Raw genomic sequence first — 26,336 nt, forward strand, 5'->3', positions numbered from 1 at the left:
CACACACACACACACACACACACACACACACACACACACACACACACCCTTCTCCCTTAATCCTGCTGGGAATGCCAATGAAAACTCCAATCTCCACCTGAAATTCTTTTGAAACACCATCAGACATTGCTTCTTTCCTACCCAGCACTGCTGGAAGACTCTCCCTGAAGTGATGCCTTTATCATCAGCTCTGTCCTCCGCTCATGACCAAATAACCCTACTGCCTCCAATACGTCACCTAAATGCTGCAGCCCTGCTTTTCAGGGCCTTCCATCCGCTGAGCTCACTCGGATCTCGGATCTCCCTGGCGGAAAGGCCCCTCAGCCTCTCCTTATATACGGATCCAGCAAACCACTTCTCTGCTTTCATGATGTGAACATCTAGCCCACAACCAACATGAAGCACCTCTTGACTCCCTTCACTATATCTGCTCCCCATGCCCTGTGGCCTTGTGCGGACCTCCATTACAGCACTCACCAAGACCTGGCAGAGCTGTGTGCATATAGGCACCCCAGTGACTACGAACTATACGAGACCGGGGCCCTGTCTTCATTAATGCTATGTCTCTAGAGACATTATCTGTGCATCTGGCACAGGACTTGGCAGACATTAGAGGCGATGATTAAGTGTTGAGTTGGCTCCCAGAGAACGGTGTACAATAATATAAATACATATTTTACAGTGAAGATAAACCAAAAAGCTAGGTTAATTATAAAAAAGAAATTTTAGGGACGCCTGGGTGGCTCAGTCGGTTAAGCATCTGCCCTCGGCTCAGGTCATGATCTCAGGGTCCTGGGATCAAGTCCCAACTCTTGATTTCGGCTCAGGTCATGATCTCAGGGTGGTGAGATCAAGCCCTGCGTCAGCTCCTCACTGGGCACAGAGTCTGCTTGAGAGTCTCCCTCCCCTTCTCCCTCTACCCCTTCCCCTGCTCGTGCGTGAACGCATGCTCTCTCTCTAAAATAAATAAATCTTTAAAAAAATAACGAAAACTGCCTATCCAATCATTATATCTTCACAATATGCAACCTCATGTAAAATCAGAAAGACCTATTCAGTGTCCCTAGAACATGCCATACTATTCTGTCTCTGGGCATTCTGGTGTCGGTGTTCCTGACCCAACAGGCCTTCATATCCACCCCTCCTCATATTAATATAATTCAACTTTTGAGGTCCTGCTCATCATCTTTCCCTCCTTTTTTATGTCTTCCATAACAATCCAGCCACCCCAGATATCCCACCTTCTCTGAAATCTTAGGAAGATACATACTTAAGTACTAAGTTTATTTAGGCCTACCTTTCCCCACCAAGAGACTTGAGAAGGTTCCTAGCGCCGAACTCTAAGTTAAGAATTCAGAAGAGGGAATTCATGTACAGGAAGGAGGTTAGCTGGAAAAGCTTCCAATGCTACAGATTTTAGCACTAACCTGTGAGTTTTCATTTTATCCAACAGCTAGACTTTGAGTTCTCTGAAGGAAGGGACCATACTTTAGGTTCTTATTTCTCACAGTGCCTAGTGTATGGCTGGACACAACAAATACACTTTCTAGATGTTTTAATTGATTTGAGTCCCAAAGTTTTACCTTTTTCATCCCAACTCCATCCTGTATCTGGAGAAGGAAGTCTAAGGTCTGATCGTCCGTGAAATACCCAGGAGTAGGCTGGCTGCAAAGGAGAACAAAGTAAGCGATGAGGAGTGAAGCAGAAGAGGAAATCAAGGACTTCTTTCTCCCTCTCCTGCACCACCCCAGATATCAGGCAATTGTTCTGGGCAATTTTTTTAAACGTGGGAAAGCAGATCAAAAGAGCAGCCCACAGGAGGCGCACACAGCAAACCTGTGCAGGCCTTGCAGGCTCAGTGTCCAGGAAGGTGTAAGATTTTGCCCCCGAAGCAGGACGAGGCTTTGTCTGGTTGTAATCAGGAGGTTGCTGCTGTTGGAATCAGGTGCCTTCACCATCTGGAGTAGCTCAACACCGTTGCTGAGTTAAACAAGACCCAGTGGTTAGTCTCCAGCTTGGATGAGATTCCGGACCCACAAGTTGGGGCTCTTTCTCTTGGGCTACGTGTTTCTATATACTCTTGTATTCAACTTCCACTGTTATCTTATCGAGGGGGGCACTCTGTCGTTCCAGCTGAATCTCATTTTAGACAGCAAGAATCCCTAGAAAATTCATGCAAGTTCAAAAGGAACTCCCAGGGGAAGGGCTGCAGAGCCAGATCTCTCACACTGGATACTCTGGGGAGGATAACAGAGCCAATGGTAATGGCAGGGGAGGCAGACGGAGACCTGGAAAGGAGGCCTGAGACTGTCACTAAGCTTGCACAGCAACTCACGGTCTACACTGCTTCGAATTATTTCTTTTCCTGGACAACTGGAACCATTCGATTTAACACCTGCCCAATTCACTGAAACAATGTGATACTGTCTGAGAAAACGCTAGAAAACGATCTGAAATTTCTGATAGAAGAGAATGAAGACAATCACTACCCAGGCCTGGGGTTAAATGGGTAAAATCCACTGCATGTGACAAACGACATGCTTTTGATTAAGAAATAAACAAGAATAAAAAATAAGATTCCATGGATGCTAGCTAGCCTTGCTCCTGCCAAAATGATTCTTCAACTAAGAGAAAGACACAGAAAAAGAGTAGGGCAGATACTTCAGTTTTACAGGCAGGTTTTTTTACATAAATCTCTCTCCTTGCCTAAAGGTCTCCCCATCTCAGCCTGCCCCGCTCTGACTCAGAACCCTAAACAAATATCCTTCTTTGCAGTCTATGTGCAGAGTGATCACAAATCACGATCACCAACACACAGCCATCAGCACCGTATGTTACCAAGAAAAAAACGTCTCTAACTCACCAGATCGGCAGATGGTATATTAAGGCTAGCACTGTTTCCCCCCAAACCTCTGCCCCCTTATTCACCGGCCCAGTTCAAACGTGGGGACTCCATAGCTCGTGAGATCTCAGGAGACTGAACTGTGACAAGGTCAGACATCTGCCCTACCTGTAAATGTCAATGAGCTCAGACAGGTTGATGGATCTTCGTTTCTCCCATTCTGGCTCTTCTATCTGCAGAGAAGGTGGTAAGCTGTCTCGATTTTGGGCCTGAACAAAAATGTCCCGCAGGGCGACAGCTTGGATATTTCCTAGCACCACAGGAAGAATCAACACTGAGAAGCTGAATTTACTAGAACTCTCCCAGGGTGAGGATCTGAGCAAGAGACACAGAGCCTGATCAGATGGGTCTCACAGGGGCCCCTGGGTAGCTCAGTCAGTTAAGCGTCTGCCTTTGGCTCGGGTCATGATCTCAGCGTTCTGGGATCGAGCCCCACATCAGGCTCCCTGCTCAGTGGGGAGCCTGCTTCTCCCTCTCCCTCTGAGGCTCCCCCTGCTTGTACTCTCTCTCTGTCAAATTAATAGATAAAATCTTTTTTTTTTTTTAAAGATTTTATTTGACAGAGAGAGCACAAGCAGAGGGAGAGAGAGGGAGAAGCAGGCTCCCTGCTGAGCAAGGAGCCCGACGTGGGACTCGATCCCAGGACCCTGGGATCATGACCCGGGCCAAAGGCAGCCGCTTAACTGACTGAGCCACCCAGGCGCCCCTAGATAAAATCTTTATAAAAAAAAAAAAAAAAAAAAAAAAAAGGATGCATCTCACAGAGCCCACCCAGACTGGTTGAACACGGAGTGGGTGAGGGATGAAGGAAATGCTGGACAAAGAGTATTCTCTTTGGAGAAGGCAGCCGGGGAAAGCAGAGCGAATAACCAGCCATCCGTGGGGGAGACTGAGAGGCCCCTGGGACAGGAGGTGGCAAAAGGGCTGGGGTCAGCAATTCCCGAGCTTTCACTCTGTCTCAAAAGGGAGGCCTACCACACACACAGATGGGGAACGGCAGCAAAACTAGCTTTGCTTCTTACCAAAGCCAAACAGGATGTAGACAGCCCCATTTGTGGTGACATAAACCTGAGGACCAATCAGATTCCCCACTCCCACGATGTTGTACTTCACGGGTCGGCCCACGGGACTCCCTGTCCGGCCAGACACCAACAGAAAGCACAGATCTGGCTGAAGAAGTGAAAAAACGGAGTCAGTAGATGCCCTATCACTTCCTAACCAAGTAGTTTCTCCAAAAGTCACTGCTTTCTCTTTAGCTAAGGGTTCAGAAACACTTCGCAAAGTTAGAAAGCACAAAGCCAAACCTGCTTCACTCTTTTTCCCCTGGAAGTAAGAAAATGAAGCCATCGTTCCCATTCCCTTGGTAGATATGTGCAAAAACCATCTTTATGGTAGCCTAGGCAATTTCTCTGAAGCACGGTTGTTGCTTGATGAACAGTCTTCTGAGGCACAGAATTCTAGCCCAGTGTTAACTACAGACAGCTGACTCCTGGTCTCTACTCTCAAACCCAGAAATCCCCAGTAATATTTGGTCCCAACTAAAATCAATACAGGCAGCCTCTCCCATCATAACATTACATGCCTAGCCTGCCTGGCTGCTATCAGCCTTACTCTCGAGCAGAAATCAACAAACCTGTCCTGTGAAGAGTCAAATGGTAAATAAACATTGTAGGTTTTGTAAGCCAGATGATTTCTGAAGCAACTAGTCAACCGCCATGGCATGAAAGCAACCATGGATAATAATAAATGAATAGGCACTGACTGTGTTCCAATAAAACTTTATTTATAAAAACAAGCAGTGGGCCAAATTTGGCCTACAGGTCACAGTTTGCCAACTCCTGCTCTAGAGCGTTTTCTTTTAGGAATAGAGTCACCAGTTGGGAAATAACGAGAATTGTAGTGATATCCTGACTTCACTAAAGCTTTTGACAAAGTTTAGCATCATGAATTCTTTTGGACAAGATAAAAAGATACAGTTTTCAGTGTACCCAGAGTGAGTCAATGTCAATCCAGAGGGAGGTTTCTGTGGAATGTCACAACACCCTGCTATATTGTCCCATTCCTACTAATCATTCTTATCAAGGACTTGAATATATAGCTTATCTCAAACTTATCACAAAGCTGAAAGGGATAGCTAATACACTGTATGGCAAATTCGAAATTCAAAGAAGTCTTAGGCTTGGAAGATGAGTCAAAATCTGAAAGAAGAAATGGGGCCATTAATTAATTGATTAATTAAAAGGGGTGGGTGCTTTAACCCATTACAAAAAAAACTAAATCTCAGAAAGGCTATCACAATCTTCAGCTGCATTAGTAGAAATATAAAGCCTATATCAAAAAAAGTAACAACTTCCTTACATTGATATAACTGGTCATATCACAAATAGAATACTGTTTTCAGATACAGGTACAACATTTCAAAAGAGATATGGATAAAATGGAGTGCAAAGGGAAAGAAAGCAAGAAAGAGAGGGGTCTAGATTTCATGTTGCATGGGGGACAGTATAAGAAATTGGGGGTATTTAGCCTTGGGAGTAGCAGGCTTAGTAGGATGAGGCTAAGGCTAATGGGCTTTTATGTAGAAAGAGGATTAAGATTCATTCAAAGTAGCTGAAGCTGGAATAGTGAGTAGAAGCTATGAGAAAGCAGAATTCTCACCAATATGACAGAATTTTCTAGACCTGACCAAAAATGAAATGAACTGTCTTACAAATCAGTGATATTCCCATTAGCCTGAGGACTCAAGGAGAGTCCAATGTGTCTGGAATACTGTATCAGAGATTATAACATGGTGTGAGAGGGTCAACCACATGGCTTTTGAGGTCCCTTCCCACTAACGTTCTAGGCCAGATCAGTTTCTCTAACCCCAAACCATCAGTTCCTATGTCCCAAGCCCACCTCACTCTAAACCCAGATCTAAGAATGCAATCACTCTAAATCATAGACCTAATAGGTTCCATTCGTTAAGAAGAGAGAGCCTTCCATACTGTAGCTTAGAGTAAACCAGAGCTCAGGTTCCCCAGGTTCTTTGTTGCTGGCATTAGAGGTCAAAAGAGGTCAGTATAAAGGTGAGGCTACTGCTCTAAACCCATTGCTTCTCTAAGATGTTTCTAGTACTATCACATTTCAGACAGAATGGAGACTATTCATATCTCTACACTATGTGTAAATAAGTAAATTCAGTGAGGCAAGTTGGAGAGTACACTTTTTCTGCTGTTTGGTTAGGACCAAAAAAAAGCACAGAGTAGGAGTAGGCAAGAAGCCAGGTCCTCTAATAGAGGCTGCCTCACTGTGGAGGGTCCCTAAAAGCCTGAACCTCCAGCCTGGCAACCACCACTGGCTAAGAAGAAGCCAAACAGGGTATGAACGCCAAGATTTTTAAACTTGCTCGGGATATATAAACTTGTTCAATTTCTTGCTATGCCTCTGCTAACCATACTTCATTAAACCATTAAAAAGAAACACCCCATACTTTCCACTTTGGGACCTTCAGATAGTCACTCCCTGATGGAATTATTGAAATTTTCCCTAGACCCTGGTCTCTTTATTCACAATGATTGGGATAAAAAAAAAGATTATGTAAATAACTGAGTTTTTGGTTCAATCTACTTTGAGACCAACTTGCTAGTGGAAGGAAAACTAACAGAAAGCACCCATCAAACTAGCCCTCAGAAATTTACCTTACTTCTTTGTTTTCATCTTACAAAGTATCACCAGATGTACTAGAGCAGTGCTCCTCAAAACTTGGGATTGGGGAAGCACTTTCAGTTTGTTTCTGGTGCTCCTGGCAGAAAACCATAAAATACTGATAGATTTCACTCTGTTCAAAATCATTTTACTTGCAGATTTTATAACTCTACTCCATGTATATGCATTACAAAAATCACAAGAGCAAACACAAGGTCTCTTAAAATTAAAATAAGCTATCAAATAAAGCAAAATGATCTATATCCACATTTTTCCACAAATATTATCTGCTGATTGTTCAATTCTTTTGTCCACAAGCAAAATTCCTGGCAAACTCACATAGGAAGTCTGAGAAAAAGTCTTAAAGGAACTTTGACACAAGCTCGAAGGAAAGTGTTAGGAGTAAAAACTTAAAATGGAGATAAATCTGGTCATTAATGTATTCTTTCCTGTGATTTAGGAAGGAAAACTACTATTATTTTATTTGTGCACAGAATAACTAGTTCTAGTACACTGGAGCTCCAGCAAAGCATAATCAAGGTGCATAATTTAAGGCCGAGTGTACTGGGCTCAAAGTCTGTATTGTCATAGCCTGTGTTACAACTATTCTTTCTTAGGACATTGTTGTTATTATTCAATGTATGATGTTTCCCATATATATTGGAGGAACTGTCTTATTGTTTTATATAAAGGTTAACTATATATACTATAACTAACAATACACCCACACGGTAAAAAATAGGCACTACTTTAGGCACTTCATATATGTGAGCTCCAACCTTCACAACAACCCTGTACGTAGATAGAACATCCCCATGTTCTATCTTGGAGACAGTCCATGGCTTGCCCGAGGCTACAGAGCCACAGTGGAGCAGGAATGTAAACACAGAGCTCTCTGGCTCCTAAGCTCCACCATGCCACAATCAATGAGAACATAATGAGACTGCCGGGAAAATGAGTTCATGATGGCAGTTTATTCATTAAATCTCCCAGAGAGAATTTTCTTAAACCTAAGCCCTTGTAAAAAGGTTTCAAGCAGCATTTATAATACCAACACTAGGAACTGACTGAAGTTGAAGCACGTCCTGCGAGAAACGGAGACCATTTAATGTAGAGCATACCTGCAATTCCCCGATGGCCAGAACGACAAGATCTCTAACGCCATCTTCATCCAAGTCCGGCAGCACCACCCCTGGGGCAGCCAGGGTACCATTGGATAAGTAGGTTGGGTTTAAAGTCCAAATGGCTTTCCCTGGGGGGGGAGGGGGAAATAGGCTGATCACAATGACAGCTTTTGGCCTCTGGAAAAGGCAGATGCAGTGCTCCTGGGTCAGAAGAGAGAAACTCAGTGGGCAAATGACAGATAGCAGACCCCATCTTTTCTTTTAGTTTTAATCTTACTGAGGACGAAGGCAGCAGGGAGTGTGAGCTGAAATCCTCAAGTGTCTGACTAATAAACCCATGTGATAACATCACACCTAGGTTTTTTAGATAAAATGGAGGTGCTGAAGTCTCTCCAAGAAAGAGGAGCCCACTTGTCTGGGGCAGAGGCATTGATCTGTTAGAGATTATTACAACTATTAAGGAACCGTCTACGGGCAGCCAACCAGACCGACTCTCTTTCCTACCACGTGTTCACACGAGCAGGGAAATTGTAGGAGGTTTTCCAAATGACATCAGTTCTGGGGTTCACTCACATTTAAGTTTTTTTTTCACTCAGAATTACCCCGCTACCAAACTCCAACCTCTAAAACTGGGAAGGTTGCTATGCATTCAGCTTCGGTCGAGTCCAAAGCATTAACAAGCAGTACACTTATGGTTTTGCACAGGGCCTTCATTATATTTGATTCTCTCTCATTCCTCATGTCATGGGTGTCTAAATACAGTAAGAAGGTAAAAGGTCAAATCAAGATGCATCAACAAACCTCAGTATCTTCCCTGACCCTTGTTTTAAATGGTTAACGGCCAGGTTTCCCCCTGGACCCCATCTATATCAAATATGAAGAGAGAAAGCGCCGTTGTCTTTTGCACAGAGGAGGAGGACTACTCAGAAGCCAAAGCTTCAGGGTAGTTTCTGTTTGGGTAACTCAGTTTAGTCCCATCCTATCACCAGACAGGTTTGGCCATGATCTATTACTCAACCTAGTCAACCCCTTCCTCTGTTTACCCCCAATCCCCCTTCCAAAGGAGGAAAATCAGACTTCCCACCATGTGAGAGCGGAAAGGTCCCTTCCCTACGAGACTGTTCTGATCCGAGATTACGGCTCACTGGGACAGAGACTTTCGTGGAATGATCTTTACCTGATGTCGCATTGAATGCACTGAGCATCTTGTGTGTCCCTGTCACAAGGCAGATGGTTTCAGCCACGCTTCCTGGCATCAGATCCAAACATGTTATATCCCGGGCCTCCTCGGGGAAGGTACTTGACCAGAGTGTGCTGCCATTCATCCCCGAAAGGCACACCAGAATAGCAGCTGGCTTTGAGACACCTAAAAGCACACAAGAGACACAAGAAAGGAAAAGAGGCAGAGAAGGTAAATAGTCCAGGTGAGCAGGAGGCTGGAAAACCACAAGTAAAGGGTGCTAAGGCAGCAACTCACACCCGTGTCTTCCACAGCCTCCCATATTCCTGGCACCAAGTGAACAACAAAGCACCTATCATATCTGCTCAACACATTCCTCATGTCAGACAAGATGCTGTGGACCTCCTCCAGGCCACCCTGTGTGCATCCTGCACCCCTCCCAGCACGCTTGCTTACATGTCTGTCACCTCAGCTCCCACTAAATATCCTAAATACCCTGAAGGATTAAGACTATCACATTCATTTCTGTAGCCTCAGTGCCTCGCAACACACCTAGCACATACAGCGACCAAGCAATCATTTGCTGAATAAAAGACAGGAGCAAAATCCAGAATATGGGAAAGTCATTGCTGAGAACAGCAACAAAAAAAAAAAATCAAAAGGGAAAGGCATGCTCAGAAAAGTAAGACTGATCTAGAACATGTACAGAGCAGGGAGCAAAGGAATCCCCGAATTCTAATTGTTGCTAGCAAGTTGCTCCCTAAAAGCAGAAAAAGTAAATGTTTTAAAAATAAACCTGAAGATTACAACTTAGTAGGTCTTCCTGGTCTAGAGTCCCATGGAATCCGCTGACACAGCCTCAGTAGTTTCCCAAGAATACTTAGGAAAACGTAAGGGCCAAGGATATGAACTCTAGAGACAGTCTCTCAGCTACACCGTTTGGATCCCAGCTCTACCATTTACCAGGTATGGAACTTTGAGCCAGTTCCCTAACCTCCCTATGTCTCAGTTTCCCCATCTGCAAATGGGGGATAAGAATATTAGTCTACCCCATAGGATTATGTGGAGGGATAAATTCATTCATAACATTTGTTATGCCCTTATACTAGTGCGTTGCCTACAGGAAGTACCATAGATTAGCTGTTATTTTTATAATCTGTAACCAAATCAGGCTGGTCCGTGTGGTGTCCAAACCCACAGCCTTGCCATACGAGTCCTCATAAACAGCAAACTGTGTAAAATATCAAATGATTAAAAAAAAAAAACTCCAAATCTAAAAGCGGATGGGGAAAATTTTTTACTTCAAAGGCTAATGAGTCATAGGAAGAAAAAAAATGTAATTAAAGTCTATTAAAGCCAAAAGTCAACCTTCTAGGCTGAAGGTCCTCTCTGTAAACAGATCTATTCCTAAATTGCTTCTACATATTACACAAGACTCAGAAAGGTACTTCTAATAACACCAGAGAAGCAGGCAGCCTAGAATTCTCTAGAACATACCTAGATGTTTATCCCAGGGCCTGGATGATTAAAAAGTAGCTACTAGGGCATCCTCAGCCTCAAACCAGAGTTACTCTATCAGTTTACAGACTGCAGGGTACGCCCGCTTTAATGGGTGCTGCAGGACAAACCAGGAGCCCCCATGTACCTATGTTGAAAATGCAACCTCTTTTTTTTTTCCAGTTGATGTGTATCAGCACACTCAATTAGGTTAAGTTGTGTAAGGTTTAATAAAGAGATTATTTACAGAGATGTGGTCAGGTTGTAGAGAAACCATGAGGGATAGCGCAGTCCCTCAGAACAGTCCCAGGCCCAAAGAGACAGGAGAGGAAGTGATTCCTGGAATCCACAAAAAGAAAAGTCCTATAAGAATACCACCTTACGAGAGGATGTGACCTATGATCAAGAACGTAGGCGGCCTGAGGTCACCCTGGCAGGGAGGGAGCCAAGAGAACAAATACCCTCTCCTCACTCTCTTCTCCTCCTCCAATTTCTTGCCTGTGCTCCCTGTTGGCCAAACCTAACTAGAAATTGGTAGGCGAGGGAGCCTGTTGACATAATGCATACTGGTCAGCCTTCCAAAGCAGACAGCAGGATGGAGAGCAGAGAGGGAGGAGTAAATAGAAGCAGTAAAAAGAAAGCACCCGGCCAAGGTAATGTGGGTAAAATATTTTAGAACATGAACAAGAAGCTTTCTGCTGGGGATGGGAAGGTAGGATTGTGTCAACATTTACTATGATCTAAGAAGCAATGGAAAATTGGCTGGAAGAAAACACGAGAACCTTAAGAACTAATGCTGTTCATTGCAAGTGTGTGGACAAGTCTCTTCTTCTCTGGATCTCCCTTTCTTTTTTTTTTATTTATTTATTCATGAGAGACAGAGAAGCAGAGGGAGAAGCAGGCTCCCAAGGAGCAGGGAGCCCAATGCGGGACTCGATCCCAGGACCCTGGGATCATGACCTGAGCCGAAGGCAGATGCTTAACCATCTGAGCCACCCAGGCGCCCTGGATCTCCCTTTCTTCACGGGACTGGGTGACTACTAAAAGTTCCTTCCAGCTATGGATCTCCATGATTTCTTTAAATGAGCTTTACTTACATGCAGGAGCTTTCTGATAAGGTTTGTCATGTACGGTAGCCCCACAATGACTTTCTATTCACTCCAGACCCTTTTCTGCAGTGCCCGTCAGGAGACAACGCTGATGTTTTTCTCTTAGCTCACAGCCCCTCCAATCAGTGAGCCTGTCCAGTAGCAGCCTCTAAAAGACATGCATGTGTCTTACCAGTTGCACTCCCGTTCCTTGAAGTTACAAAGGAAAGAAGTACATCACGCAGGCCATCTCCATTCACATCAGCCAATTCCAATGGAGATAGGTCCGCACCTGATAAACATATCAAAAACAAAAAAGTGAAGAGTTAACTTTTTCTGAGTTAAGTCGCCACAAACGAGTTCTCTGTTCCATGTTAGAAAGGGAACAGACACATAGCACTGCCAGCACCTTCATAAACACCAAGCCGACTCCTGGTTCCTGGATAAGACAGAGTACACACAATTATGTCGATCCCTCCAAGTATAGTTTAACTGCCTGCACATTACAGAGAAAATAAATGTAAGAAGACTCCGGAAGGTGGGGAAAAGGTAGGCTGGCTAGGGACTGAGAAGCCCAAGGAATAACAAGGTGATGACTCCCCTGAGTTTTCTTTTGGCCTCATATGTCCCAGACAAGGTGCTACAGAAGCTGGCAACCCAAAAATGCCAACAGGTACAGACAAAAAAGGCCCAAGAAAAGCTGGCTCCCTTAGCCAAAGGTCCAAGAAAGGAACAGCAGAGCAAGACAGAAAAAGTTTTAGATGGTAACTGTGCTACTCCAACCAAACGCCACACATATAGAACTGTGGCCCCAGACCCAGCCCCACAACAAAGGCTAAATGGGAGCCTAGATTTCTACCTTTGCCCAATCATAAGAAGGTACCCCTCCACCCCTCAACCAAGGTCATGTCAGAGAAGGCCAGGTGGGGAGCCGGGACTTTCCTCCCCACCTAGGGTCCTCCACACACAAGGGAAGCCAACAGTTCTACCCCACCCTGCATTAATGAGGCAGCCCCCCACCCCTGCCAGTGGTGTCAGAAGAGGCCTAGCAGGGAGCCTGGACTTCCAGCCTGGGCAGTGACAAGTAGATAGTGCTGTCCTACCCCTCAACAGTGTAGAGTCTAGAGGATGCCTGCCACATATGGAGAGAACTCAACACGTGGCTGGTGGAAGTGTAAATTGGCATAACCACTATGGAAAATAATTTAACATAAACTACTAAGATTGAACATGCACACACCCTATGACCTAGCAATATCAATCAAAAGTTAATGCCTGAGAGAAATTCTTACACATTGCATCAGGAAATACGCACAAGAATCTTCCTAACAGCATTATTTATTTTTTAAAAAATAGAGGCCACCAAAATGTTCATCAACAGTAAAATGGATCAATAAATCATGGGATATTCATACCATGGGAAATGAGACAGTAGTAAAAATGAATAAACTCTAGTTACAGTGCATCAATATTGATGAATCTCAAAAAATGCTTTTATAAACATGCTAAACAAAAAGCAAGTCACAGAAGACTGCTTAATTACATTTACATAAAATTCAAAATAGGCAAAATTATTTTATCATGTGGTAAAACTTTAACAAAAAGTAAAGAAATAATGACACAAAACTCAGGATACTGGAACTCTTTGGCAGGAAGAGGTGGCTTTGGTGAGGTTTCAAAGGTCTTTATAATGTCCTATTTCTTTTTTTTTAAAGATTTATTTATTTGAGAGAGAGAGAGAGGGAGAGAGAGCAGGAGTGGTGGGGGGAGGGGCAGAGGGAGAGGGAGAAGCCTCAAGCCGACTCCCTGCTAAGCATGGAGCCCAACACAGGGCTCAATCCCAGGACCCTGAGATCATGACCTGAGCTGAAATCAAGAGCCTGGTGCTTAACAAACTGAGCCACCCAGGCACCCCAATGTCCTATTTCTTAAACTGAGTGGTGGATACACCAACAATTTGTTCCTAGTTTTTACACCGTATATAAATATTGTAAGAGCTCACTTAGAACCATCAAAAAAGGGGCCTGGGTGGTTCAGTCAGTTAAGCATCTGCCTTCAGCTCAGGTCACGATCCCAGGGTCCTGGGATCCAGCCCCACATTGAGCCCCACGTCAGGCTCCCTGCTCAGCAGGAGCCTGCTTCTCCCTCTCCTCCCCGCTCATGCTCTCTCTCGCTATCTCTGTCTCTCTCTCTCTCTCAAATAAATACATAAATATTAAAAAAAAAAAAAACGACCAAAAAAGGAAGGAAGAGAGGGAGAGATCTCCTATGTAGTGGGAACATACTGTAAGTCACATCTACTCAGTTTTGCCTTGAGAGATAGTAACAGTGAGAACACAGAACTCATCCGAAGCTAAATCAACTAGGACCAGTGATATGTCAGAGGTAAAATACTTCCAGATCAAAATGATGTAGTGGTCTGGGAGTTTTGTAGAGGAGGGAAAATTTCTCCTCTACCCTCTTAGGGTTTCCAGCTGGGACTGAGTAACAAGACAGAAAATGAGATAACTGATTAATAAGACAGATTAACAAGAGGGAAGCATTCAAGTCTATTTAATGAGATTCTCCATGTCCATGGGAGCCCCCACTGAACATAAAGACCTAGAGCACAGGTGGCGAGGTCTCAGGGGCTTCTGTGCTCATTGAACAAAGAGGGGTAGCCCTGGAAAGGAAACCAACATGGACGAGGAGACTACAGGAAGGTAAGAGTTATTTTACAAGGTCTGTTTGCACAGATTCCCCTTGGCCTCAACTCCCCATCTCTGTTGATGAGAATGTTTCTTTCCTCCTGGTACAGGAAGGGCATCTTGCACATGGGAGTTTCATCTCCTGCTTCCAGGAAGAATTTAAAGGTCAAGGTTGGAGTGCCCTTCTTGCATCTGCTGTTATTCATGTGTCTTCAACTCACACAATATGCCAAAGCAACATATTTTGTGGTGGTACGTTCTGAACCCCTCTCACCCCAGTGAAGTTTACAAAACACAAGACCACTCAGCACTGACAGCTGAGATGTAATCCTTATTCCTGACCCAGAGCAAGCTGTTTTAAAGAAATCTGCTCCAGAATGAGACACAATAGCTAGAATTACTTGGGTGGCACCACCCCAACCATTAGGAGCAAGAAAGAAAACTTACTGCAAGAAAGCAAGTTCATTTTACTTGAAATTATTTTAAAATTCAAACTGGGTCAGGCTCCTATAATTGACGAATGCCTGAGGGTCCTACAAAATCCCTGGCCTTTGGTCTGGCCAGGCCTTGAGCCTTACTTTTCTCGGTAAACAGCCCTTCCTACGGCTTTGCTCTCCCCTAATACGGTGTTGGCTGCACAGCAGAGACCCAGCAAACCAATCCTCTGTCCTCTCTGCAACTAATTAAGACCAACGCCAATAGAAACACAACAGAGCAGTGATCTTCCCAAGCTTCTGGAGCTGTATCAATCTATCTGTTTTATTTCCAATCTTAACCTCCTAACCACCTTCACACACAGGGAGAGAGATGTTATATGACACACATTTATTTGTAAAGACCTGGAGGGAATTTTCCACGTAATCAGAAGTTTTATTGAATTACAGGTAAACACGAAATTTTACAGAATTAGGGCGAGAAATGCTACAACTCACCTCCCTGCAGGCCCAGGTGGCGGCTCCAAGTGCTGTGCAGATCTCGGGGGGGACAGGGGATCAGGAAAGCACATACGAGCACCAGGATCATGGAGATGACCAAAGTTAGCAGAAACACAGAGGTGCGCACATAAGACATGATGGAAGAGGTTGCCTTCTGCTCCAGGCCCCCAAGAGGTTCCGAGGGGTACCCCTCTGTGGCGACCTCTGAAAGATGTGGCTTTACAGCCCCCACAGCTTCGGCATCGGAGTCAGGCTCTGGCACTTCTCCCAGAGGGCTCTTCCCATTTTTGACCCCTCCATTCTTCTGCTGCAAGTTGAGCACAAGATCATCCTCGCTCTCGTCACTATCGGCCTGTGTGAGGGGGTCATACTCCCCTAGGTCTGGGCTCTTCTTCCCTGAAACACAGAAGGACAGAGCGTCAGGGCGAACTAGGAAGGAGAAACCCTTACCAACTACATGGCAACTGTGGACACCTAAAAGAAAACACAGAAAACAAATTAAGTTTACAAGGTTAGCTCTTGATGGTTATCTGTAAGGAAAAGAATGGGAGGAGAATGAAAATCAGTGTTCTAGAATTACTGCTTTCACGAGCTTAAGAAAATTGAAAAGGAAACAGAGAAAGTGGTAAATTTCAAATATATTTTTATTTTTTTAATCTTTACTTTTTTTTTTAAGATTGTATTTATTTATTTGAGAGAGAGGGCACACAAGCAGGGGGGAGTGGCAGAGGGAGAGAGAGAAGCAGGGAGCCTAACAGGGGACTTGATCCCAGGACCCCAGGATCATGACCTGAGCTGAAGGCAGACACTTAACCGACTGAGCCACCCAGGCATCCCTTAGATACCTTTTTAGTTTGGAAACAAACAAACAAACAAAACTCTCTTAATTTGTGTGAATCTCACTAATGAAAAAGACATGGCTCTTATATCAACCTTCCATATGCCTAATGTGCGTATTTCCTTTGATTTTCTTAGATCTGTGATGTTCCAATCTTCCCTGGAACTTGCCTAAACTTTAGAATAATTGTTCTCTGTACACTGCTTCTCACAGTTAGATATTTGTGGCTTCCCAATTGTCTCCATGGAAACAACTTGGAAAGTTGAACACTAAATGTCACCTGGAGACATCTTACTTAAAACTCACTTCTGAGCTTCCTATGATTCTGATGCCCTGTCAGCACGTTTCAGTAAACAGTGTTTACCTTTAAAAATGCTATTCTGAGCAAGTATTCTAGGAGGGGAGGGAATCAAGCAGGAATGCAGAGCTAAAGGACCTGTCTCAAAGCTGGCCTCCACAACAAGCACCCTGTTTTTACTTAGACACTACATTTATTTGGGGTGGCTGAGAGGTGAAAATTATAGGAGAGTTTAAGCACACCTCCTCCCAAGCCATTCCCTGGCCCCCGCTGCCAAGGACTGAATGATTTTATGCCTTTTGTTCATGCTATAACCAAGCAAAAACCAAGAAAAGATTTCTGGTTTTAGAAATTACATGGTAGACTGTACTAATATAAACTATATATACTAAACTATACTGTTAAATCTTTTATTAAGAAGAGACATAAAAAAGAAAATACCACCCAGCTAATTAAAAAGGAAGAAAGAAGAATTCTTGATGTAAATCTCTGCCTCTGGTCACTGTTATCTTAGTGATGTCATTTCATATATTATGTCTTGTTTACTCAAGACATAAAATGAAACAATAAAACACTATACGGAAACTAACACAGGAAGTAAAATCATTAGTGTAAAGCTTGGTGTTTCATATACAGAAAGTCAATAAATATTTGATTAAAATAAACATTACACAGAAATATTTTATAACATTAAATATTTTACAAAAAAAAAAACCCACAGACGATACTGGGCAAACTGGAAACTTCTATGTATTTTCACTTTCAAAGTTATTCATTTTATCCAACATGGATTTGATTTTTAAAGGCACAAATTATAAGAAAATAGATCAATTATTAGGAATTTAATTCAAACTAGTATTTCCAGGATATGCCATAAAGTCAGTACAGGTTCAAGCTAATCTCCTACAATTTACACATCTACTCTATGAACCAAATTATTTTATTAATTAGGATACACCGTTCCCTAACCGTCCCATATAACTTTAGTTACAATAATTTGCAAACACAACCATAGGCTGCTGTAATAACATTAATTCTAAAACTTTTTAAAGTTTTTTTTTAAATTAAAAGGATATACCTGATGGGATTAAAAACGTGGTATATACATACAGTGGGATATTATCCAGCCTTAAAAAGTAAAGAAATTCTAACACATGCCACAAGATATTATGCTAAATGAAATAAGCCAATCACAAAAGGACAAATACTGCATGATTCTTATATGAGGCATCTATCCAGAGCAGTCAAATTCACAGAAACAAAGGAGAATGTGGTTTCTGGGGCCTGGGAATAAAGGTAAATGGGGAGTTGCTATTATTTAATGGGTACAGGTTTCCCTCACTATCCCAAGGTAGAAGGTTCCTATCAAACTCCCTGTAAGCTAAAATAGCATAAAGCAAAGAAACAACAACCATGAATTTACATGGAAAAATTTTTGAGGTTTCCCAGACCCAAGCAATAACCTCTCCTAGGCTTTTCCGATACCTCAGGATACATCTTGCTAAAAGATGCACAAAAGAAACGGAGATAAAGCACAGATGCTCCCAGACACAGTTCAAGGCTCCGGTGGCTTGAGGCTGAGATGCTGAGTGTGGCTCCCGGGGAAGGAGCTAGGCGGGGCCCCCTCATGGCTGAGGTTGGGGGGCTGAGCGCTGCCTCTATAATGACTTGCTGCAGAACAAACGCTGAATGCTACTTTCACTTTTTACCTTTTTTTCATAAAAGCAGGAATCCTCTTTGGATTTCTCTAGGTTAGAGAAAACAGGTAGGTCTTTCATAAAAACAAAGTGGCGTAATGCAAAATTATCAAAAAGCGGGGGATACCTTTTAGAGTTTCAGCTTTGCAAGATGAAAAAGTTCTGGAGATTGGTTGCAAAACAATGTGAACATACTTAACAATACTAAACTGTGCATTTAAAAATAATTAAGATGGTAAATTTTATGTGTATTTTACCACAATTTTAAATTTTTTAAATTAAAAAAAAAGAATATATCTGACAAAGAAGAAAACAGAGATGGCAGCCTCAAATCTCAGGGTAGGAGGAGACTCTGAAGATCACATAATCAAACACCCACCAAGCAGTCACTTAGCATGAGGGAATTCACAGCTCTCCAATCCAGAAAGCAGTTCTATACACTGATTCAAGAATCTATTTCTGGGCATTTGCCAATTATCCGTGCTGGTTCTAATTTCTGAGGCCCCTCTTCCACATGCAAATCCTTCAAAACTTGAAAATATCAATCATAAGAAACATATGCTATGGTATTTAAAGAGTTTAAGTCTTTACAAACTGACAAACGGAGTCAAATCTTGGTTCCATCTCTTATTAGCCATGAGACCTCAATTAAATTTCTTAGCTTTACTAAGCTTCATTCTTCCCATTTCTGAAATGGGTAATTATTTTTCCTACCTCATATGATTGTTTTTGAGGATTAAATAAGATAACATATGCATGCTCTTTAGTGTCTGGCTTACAGTGGCACTCGATAAATGTCAGCTTCTAAGAGCACCTGGGTGGCTCAGTCAGTTGAGTGACTGACTCCTGATTTCAGCTCAGGTCATGATCTCAAGGTCCTAAGATCCAGGACCGTGTCCGGCTCCATGCTGGGCATGGAGCCTGCTTGGGATTCTCTCTCTCCCTCTCCTTTTGCCCCTCCCAACCCCCTGCTCATGCTCTCTCTCTCTCAAATTAAATAAATAAATTAAAACTGTCTTTTTAAAGATTTTACTTATTTATTTGACAGAAACTAAATAAACAAACAAATTTCAGCTTCTATTATTATTGTTGCACTATTTCTCCCAACTGCCCACCCAATCTTTTCATCTCCAGGTTAAATGTCTCCAACTCTTTAAACTCATTACTTGAGGAAACACTGTTTCACATTATCTGTAACATCCTGTTCACTCTTCTCTGGACACAGTGTGATATGTCAGTGCTTCTTAAGTATGGTTCTCGGAACTGGATACAATCCCCAGGGTGCAGTCTGACCAGAGCAGCAAAGGGCAGAACCGTGCCCTCCCTAGCCCAGAGGGTACACTACAATTCAATTACTGTAACCTAAGATCTTGCCAGTTTTCTTCGCAGTCACATCACACAACTGATTCGACTCAAACTCCCAAGTATCTTCTACATACAGTTAAGCTGTCTTCTATAATAGTACAATTGGATTTTTAGCATCAAGTGAAAAATTTAGCACTGATACTTAAATTCAATCTTGCTAGTCAGCTCGCAACAAACACACCAGTCTAAAACAAAGTATAATCATTACTAAAACACTGGCCAACAGGGACACCTGGGTGGCTCAATCGGTTAAAATACTGGCCAAAAAAACAGTTTAAAGGAAATGCATTTTTATGATATCACACACCATCACAGGCAGAGAACGTGGCTGCATACGTTACAGAAACTAGTAAAATCTTTACTAAATCTAATTTTTAGTAATATCTTTACTAAAAATAATTTGCAGCGGCGCCTGGGTGGCTCAGTCAGCTAAGCGTCCAACTCTTGATTTTGGGTCAGGTCATGATCTCAGGGTCTTGTGATCCAGCCCCACACTGGGCTCCGAGCTCAGCAGGCAATCTGCTTGAAATTCTGTCCCTCTCCCTCTGTCCCTTGCCCCTTACTCTCTCTCTAAAATAAATAAATCTTGGGCACCTGGGTGGCTCAGTTGGTTAAGCGACTGCCTTCAGCTCAGAACATGATCCTGGAGTCCTGGGATCGAGTCCCGCATCGGGCTCTCTGCTCAGCAGGGAGTCTGCTTCTCCCTCTGACCCTCTTCCCTCTCGTGCTCTCTCTCTCTCATTCTCTCTCCCTCTCAAATAAATAAATAAAATCTTTAAAATAAAATAAAATAAAATAAATAAATCTTAAAAAAAAAAAAAAACAGGGGCGCCTGGGTGGCTCAGTCAATTAAGCGTCTGCCTTCAGCTCAGGTCATGATCTCAGGGTCCTGGGATGGAGCTGTGCATCGGGCTCCCTGCTCCGCGGGAAGCCTGCTTCTCCCTCTGCCTCTGCCCCTCCCCCCGCTCATGTGCTCAGTCTGTCTCTCTCAAATAAATAAAATCTTTAAAAAAATAAAAGATTACATGCTTCCAGTTGATGATGGCAAAGGAAAGCACTTCTGTCAGTATCCTTCCTAAAAACTGGGGAGGGGAGGTAATAAAAATAGGGGAAAAAAAGAGCTACATTCCCTAACTACAATTTATGAAAAATTACTGCCAAATGCAGCAAAACTTGTATCCAATTGAAGAAGCACAGTAAGAGTGGGCAGATGGTCTCAGGTCTCCAACAATGAGCACAGTTCAGAGTTAATAATGACAACAACAACGATGACAGCGATGATGGTAAGGGGAAAGTACTCAGTACCTACTATTCTGGGCACCGGGCTAAGCACTTAGATGTTAATTCATTCAGGCCTCACGACAACCCTGGAAGGCAGGCATTATTATTATTATCCCCACTGTATCAACAGGCAAATGAAAATACTGAGAAGTGAGTTGCATAAGATCACAGAATTAGGAAGAAAAAGCCAAGACTCAAAACCGGGCAATTTGATTACAGTCCACAGTCCTAACCAATAAATTATACCACCTCCCTTGTTCCATGGATATACAGCCAAACCACTTATCTCTTGCTTAGAAAGACCAAGTCTGGCATCCCAGAGGCATCAGTGAGTCCCCCTCAACACCACAGAGACAAAGGAGAGGTAAGATGACATGAGAAAGGCTTTACAAGAAGCAGGCTGTCAGCATAACAAGTAAGAAAAGCACATGTGGAGCAATCAGTCCTAAAAAGGGGGATTTTTCTTTTCTTTTCTTTTCTTTTTAACAGGCTGGGTCCCATTAGATTAAATTCTAGCTTCTCAATGCCCTCACTCCCTCCCCTGGCCCCAGCCTCTGCCTGCATGTCAGCCAAGAGCTAGCTGTAAAACAACTGACAGTTAAATATGATTTATAATCAGAAAGAAGCTATCATTAGTACTCGTTCTATAAGATACTACAAAGTTCTGCAGATATTTAAGGAAGAAGTTACAACAAAACAAAGCAGACAAAATCTGCCAAGGAACTGATGCTGGGCAAGTGATGTCACGACATGGAAGAAATAATGAAAAGATGCTTCGCTATGGAATCCAAAAAATTAAAGAAAACGGTCTTCTCTGAAATACGGGATCACAGAAAAAAAAAGAATATTTCTAAGAAGAAATGACAACTCAATAGGGAAGATGAGAAGTAAACAAGCAGGGCTCAGAAAAACAATGGAAGAAAATAATAAAACAATTTTAGAAAAGATATCCTCAGTAGGATGAGCAAAGAGAGCAGACGTGGCTGAAAAGAATCAGAGACAGAAATGGCAGGCTGGTGAAAAACCAAGCAAAATAAAATGGAAACAACAACGGCTGGCAGTTCCAAGCCCTTCCTCTGTATGCACTCTTCCAAACCCTTTTTTTTATCTTTGTTTTTTTTTTTAAGATTTTTATTTATTTATTATTTGACAGGGAGAGAGAGACAGTGAGAGAGGGAACACAAGCAGAGGGAGTGGGAGAGGGAGAAACAGGCCTCTGGCCAAGCAGGGAGCCTGATGCGGGGCTCAATCCCAGGACCCCGAGACCACGACCCAAGCCAAAGGCAGACGCTTAACCGACTGAACCACCCAGGCACCCCTTTTACTGTCTTATCTCCACAAATCTGCATACTCTTGGAGGCAGACACACTATGATCTCCATTTTCAAGAGAAGGTTTGGAAGGTCAAGTAACTGACCCAGAGTTAAACAGCAAGCAAGCCATAGTGCAAGGATTCAAATCCAGGCAGTCTGGCTTTGAAGGAAGTCTGTGCTGTCTCCCACTGAAAAAGATCAAGGCTTTTAAAAAGACTAGAAAGGCATGGACAGAGGGAGCAAAGGTGATCCAACATATTCGGAACTGAAGAAGAGAACAGAAAAGGATATGGAACCAAAAACAATAATTAAAAGATATACCAAAAAAGCTCCCATAATATAGCAAGACCTAAAATTGTAAAATAAAGGGTACACAGAGTCCCAAGAAAAACTGCTACAGAATAATCAGTATTGAAACATATCGCAGTAAAGGTGCTGACCTTCAAGGACAAAAAAAGAATCATATGAGCAGCCAGGAAAAAAGATTCAAGTCACTAAGGATGGGAACAAAAATCAGGCTAACTTCTCTGCAGTAACATGTATTATTAAAAGATAGTATATTTTTCCATACATTACAGAGATAAACCTCAGCTTAATTATTACAGAGTGCAAGTTTTGATCAGACAACTCCTAAGTAAATATTTTTGCTATCTATTCACAGAAAGACAAGGGATTGTGAAGTATAAAGCATACCAACTTGCCTAAAGTTATAATCATGCCAAGGAACTGGACATCAAATCCACGCTTCAAAACACAGAGCATTTTAGCACTCTTTTCTCTGCTGATTTCAGCCACCACCCACATTTTAAATCAATGCTAGGTTTTCAAAGAATAAAGGAGAGGGTGCTGATTTCATAATACATCAATATAAATGAGCTTTGCATTTATATTGCAAAGCTCTTAGGAAGACTGAGGATGCGAAATAGCATTCCCACAATGGTACAGAAGAAAACAGGAAAGAGATGCAACTGTAACATCCCCAGACATGTTTAGGAAAACATGCTATAATATATACTATTCTATGATACATACTATACTCTACATAGACTATACCATAAACTCTATTGCAACTGAAGGTAAGTAATTCACTTCATGGATTAGATTATCCAGGGGCACATAATGATTCCAAATTACACATAATAAAACAAATCATTACAGTAACATTGTGCTCTGATATTCCCTTCAGTCTTTGACCTTCAAACTTTAAAATGGACTAAAAATATATATATACTTAAGATAAGTTGTTCGACAGGCTGCTTTATGAATGTCACATTGTCCTTCTGTTACTAATTAACCTCATTGTATGCATGTGAGCCAAACATCTTTCCGTCTTGAGCTTAGTGGAAGGGTATGAGACTGTGAAACAGACTCCAAGAAACTGATCTTTCTTCACAAGGTTGATGATATCTGTCATTAGCTCATGATTACATCAGGCCTTCCTTCAGGTATCACATTTGTAAATGGGCATGGTGCTAATGAAGGTGATAATAAGAGCTAACACTGAAAAATTAACATGTGTCAAAGGTAAACAAATCTCTTCAGTACATCCATTTCTTCTACTGAGCCAAATAACCCTATGAGGTAAATACGTAGCAGAGTGTGAGGCATATAGTGAATGTTCCATAATAACAGTACGTTATATGTGAAGAAACTAATACTTAAAGAGGTTAAGTAACTAATCTGGTAAAGACTAGACTTGAACCCAAGGCTGTCTCGTGCTCTTAGTCACCATTCTAGTTTGCTTACTCACACATAGAAATAGTGAGGATGTCATGGTGGTGATCATTTTGCAATATATCCAAATATCAAATCATTATACTGTACACCTAAAATTAATAGGACATATCAATTAGACTTCAATTTTTTTAAAAAAGAGAGGATGTTAACTAACGTAACATAACACAGTAGCCCACACAGGACAGCAGCCTCACAGTCCCAACTACAGGGCATCCAAAAAAAGCTATAAGAAAGCAACTTCTACCTAATATAAAAGCTAAAAACTGTATTTAGGACAGTGGGGAGAAAGGGCAAAAGGGAGACGAGCAAAAGTATATACACAAACAGACAATCAAACAAAAAAAATCCGTATCACAGAAAAGAACACATCGCCATTGTATCTGGGCCCTAAAAAGTATCAAACATACCTATCTGTTCAGGCCCAAGATGCTGTCCAAACACAGGCCCATGAACCAGACTGTACCCACTCTACCCTGTCAGTTGACCAAGTTACTGCAACTGGATACTCCAGGGAGTAATAATGCCACAGCCTCAGGATGTGAGAAGGCAAAAGAGCTCAAGAATTTGGAAAGCGATTTTCTTGCATTCCCATCCTTAGAGAAGAACAATTATCTATGCTGGGGTGGAATGGGGTGGGGAAGAAAAGGAATCTAAAAGAGAAAAGAAATAAAGCTAAATATGTCTGACATCTCATTATCCCTTGGGGAGGATATCGTCCTACACTAAGGATATACAAAGGTACTCTCTTTAAAGTTAATCCTGCAGGTGAAGGGACACATCCCCCACTTCATTTCAATGTTACATACACATTCCAAGATAGATATTATCAATGTTTCTTCCAATGTTCTCATGAGCCTATGTGTGTGGGGGGGGGACAACTCTGAGGTCATGAAGTCTGGGGACAGAAATGCAAATTCATACCCAACCCAGTGTCACCCCTACAAATAAATGTTTATAGCTTAAGGTTTTAAAATTTATTTAGGTAGAGCCATAAAAATTTTAAAGCCTTAACGTTTAAAATTTCTTTGAGCAGAATAAATATGCTTTATCAAAATAGCAAGTTTGCAGCAGCACCGTCTCATTCTAGAAGTTTAAGAGAAAAATTTTTCTAAAATGCTTGGAGCTGCTGCCCAAAGTACTGAATTAGCTCTGAAGTTGTCATCACCACCAGAGCCTCCTTAAAGAATATTCCAAAATTTATGTGCAAATTGCAGGTGCCAAATCATTTCCCTCCTAAATGCTTAGCCTCGACAGCCAGAGGCTGACCAAGTGGAATCAAAAGATCCCGACGTTGTAGTCCAAGTTTTTCCAATACTGTTTGTGCGACCTTGGACAAGTCAATTAGCCAAATAACTCTCATTTCCCTCTTCTGTAAACTAGAAGGGGTAAACACCTGTCCCACCAACCTCACGGCTGCGTCAGTGTTTGTTAAGTGGAGAGGCTGCTCCAGAGGGTGGCCCGCCTCCTGCCGCCCCTGTCCCCCCTGTCTCCCCTCGCCCCCAGCGGCAGCCCAAGACAGAAGGAGCCCGGGACCCTGCGGTACGTGGCCCGCGGCTCCTCAGGAAAGGATGCTCCCCTCACCAGCCCTCCCCTTGGGATGGCGGCGACGCGTGCTCTGACAGTCACCCCCGCAGCAGCGCCCGCCCGCTCCCGGCCACCAGCCCCGCGTGCCTTCAGCGGTCCCTCCCCGGATTCTCCCAGGCTCGCCCCGCGCCCGCGACCCCCGACCAGCCGTGCGCCCCTCTCGCCCCCTGGTGGCGACGGACCCCAGCCCGCGGGGGCTGCACCGGCTCGCCTCCGTGCGCCTGCAGCTACGCTGGGGCTGGGGCTGCGGCCAGGCCCCGGCCCGCTTCGCCCCCAGAGCCTCGCCTCCTAGTCTCCCGAGGCCCCGCGGGGGCAGGGTGGTCGCGAGGCTGCGACTCCTTACCGGGGAGCTTGAGCGCCCTGGACAGCACAGTCGCCATGGCGGAGGCCCCGGTGCGCGTGCGCGCGCCCGCGTCCTGCCGGGAAGAGTAGTTCGCAGCGGGCGGTGCGCGGGGCTGGCACCCGGGAAGGTGGGAGCCGCGGCAGAGAGGGGCCAGGGAGAGGCCCGGCCTGCGGCATCCGCGCCCACGTGCACGCTGCGGCGGGCTCTCCTCCCGGCCGCTCCGAGCCGGACCCCTTACCGGCAAGTCACTTCACCACTCTGAGTCTCACTTTCCTGCTCAGCGAAATGGGGTAATAATAACTACCCCCCAGGCTTGCAGCGATAATGAAATGAGATAGCAGGTAATAAAGGAGGCGCCGGTTGTGAAATGAGCGTGGGCTTTGGAGTCAGACAGACGGGATTTGAATCCTGCCTGCATCCCTTACAAGCTGGGCCATCTTGGGCAAGTCACTTGGTATGACTAAGCTTCAGCCTCATTTTTAAAATGGAGACACTACCTCATTCACAGGCTTACTGTGAGAATTAAATAAATCTGTTACAACACACGGCACACAGTAGGCACCTAGTAAGTGTGTTTCTTTACGTTTCGTAGTAAAGGGCGAGGTTTCCTAGGGCTCTAACCCCCGTCCTGGGTTTCCAGTTCTTTCCAGGTATCTCCTGGACACTCTACCCTGCAGCTTCTAGCTTGAAGGGTCTAGGAAAAGGAACTGACCTGCTTCTTCCCCACAGGCACCAAGAAAGAGATCAGCATCTTAGTGCAGAAATGCTAAAGAAGTTGGGC

At 43.4% G+C, this 26,336-nt stretch overlaps 1 protein-coding gene across 1 annotated transcript in view; it reads right to left on the reverse strand.

Moving 5' to 3' along the window:
- FAM234B (family with sequence similarity 234 member B) overlaps window positions 1-25,793 on the reverse strand; it is a 34,931-nt gene extending 9,138 nt beyond the window's left edge. The window contains exons 1-9 of the mRNA XM_025879893.2: window positions 25,556-25,793; window positions 15,098-15,496; window positions 11,672-11,770; window positions 8,891-9,079; window positions 7,711-7,841; window positions 3,925-4,072; window positions 3,011-3,152; window positions 1,837-1,980; window positions 1,584-1,665 (exon numbers count right to left, since the gene is read on the reverse strand). Of these exons, the coding sequence (XP_025735678.2) occupies window positions 1,584-1,665; window positions 1,837-1,980; window positions 3,011-3,152; window positions 3,925-4,072; window positions 7,711-7,841; window positions 8,891-9,079; window positions 11,672-11,770; window positions 15,098-15,496; window positions 25,556-25,592 (1,371 nt within the window). The 5' untranslated portion in view covers window positions 25,593-25,793. The remainder of the gene's footprint in view (window positions 1-1,583; window positions 1,666-1,836; window positions 1,981-3,010; window positions 3,153-3,924; window positions 4,073-7,710; window positions 7,842-8,890; window positions 9,080-11,671; window positions 11,771-15,097; window positions 15,497-25,555) is intronic.
- Between the last annotated feature and the right edge of the window lie 543 nt (window positions 25,794-26,336).

This window comes from Callorhinus ursinus, unplaced genomic scaffold, assembly GCF_003265705.2.
Source record: "Callorhinus ursinus isolate GAN/ISIS: 27379988/994484 unplaced genomic scaffold, GSC_fseal_2.0 scaffold27, whole genome shotgun sequence".
Lineage (NCBI taxonomy): Eukaryota > Metazoa > Chordata > Mammalia > Carnivora > Otariidae > Callorhinus > Callorhinus ursinus.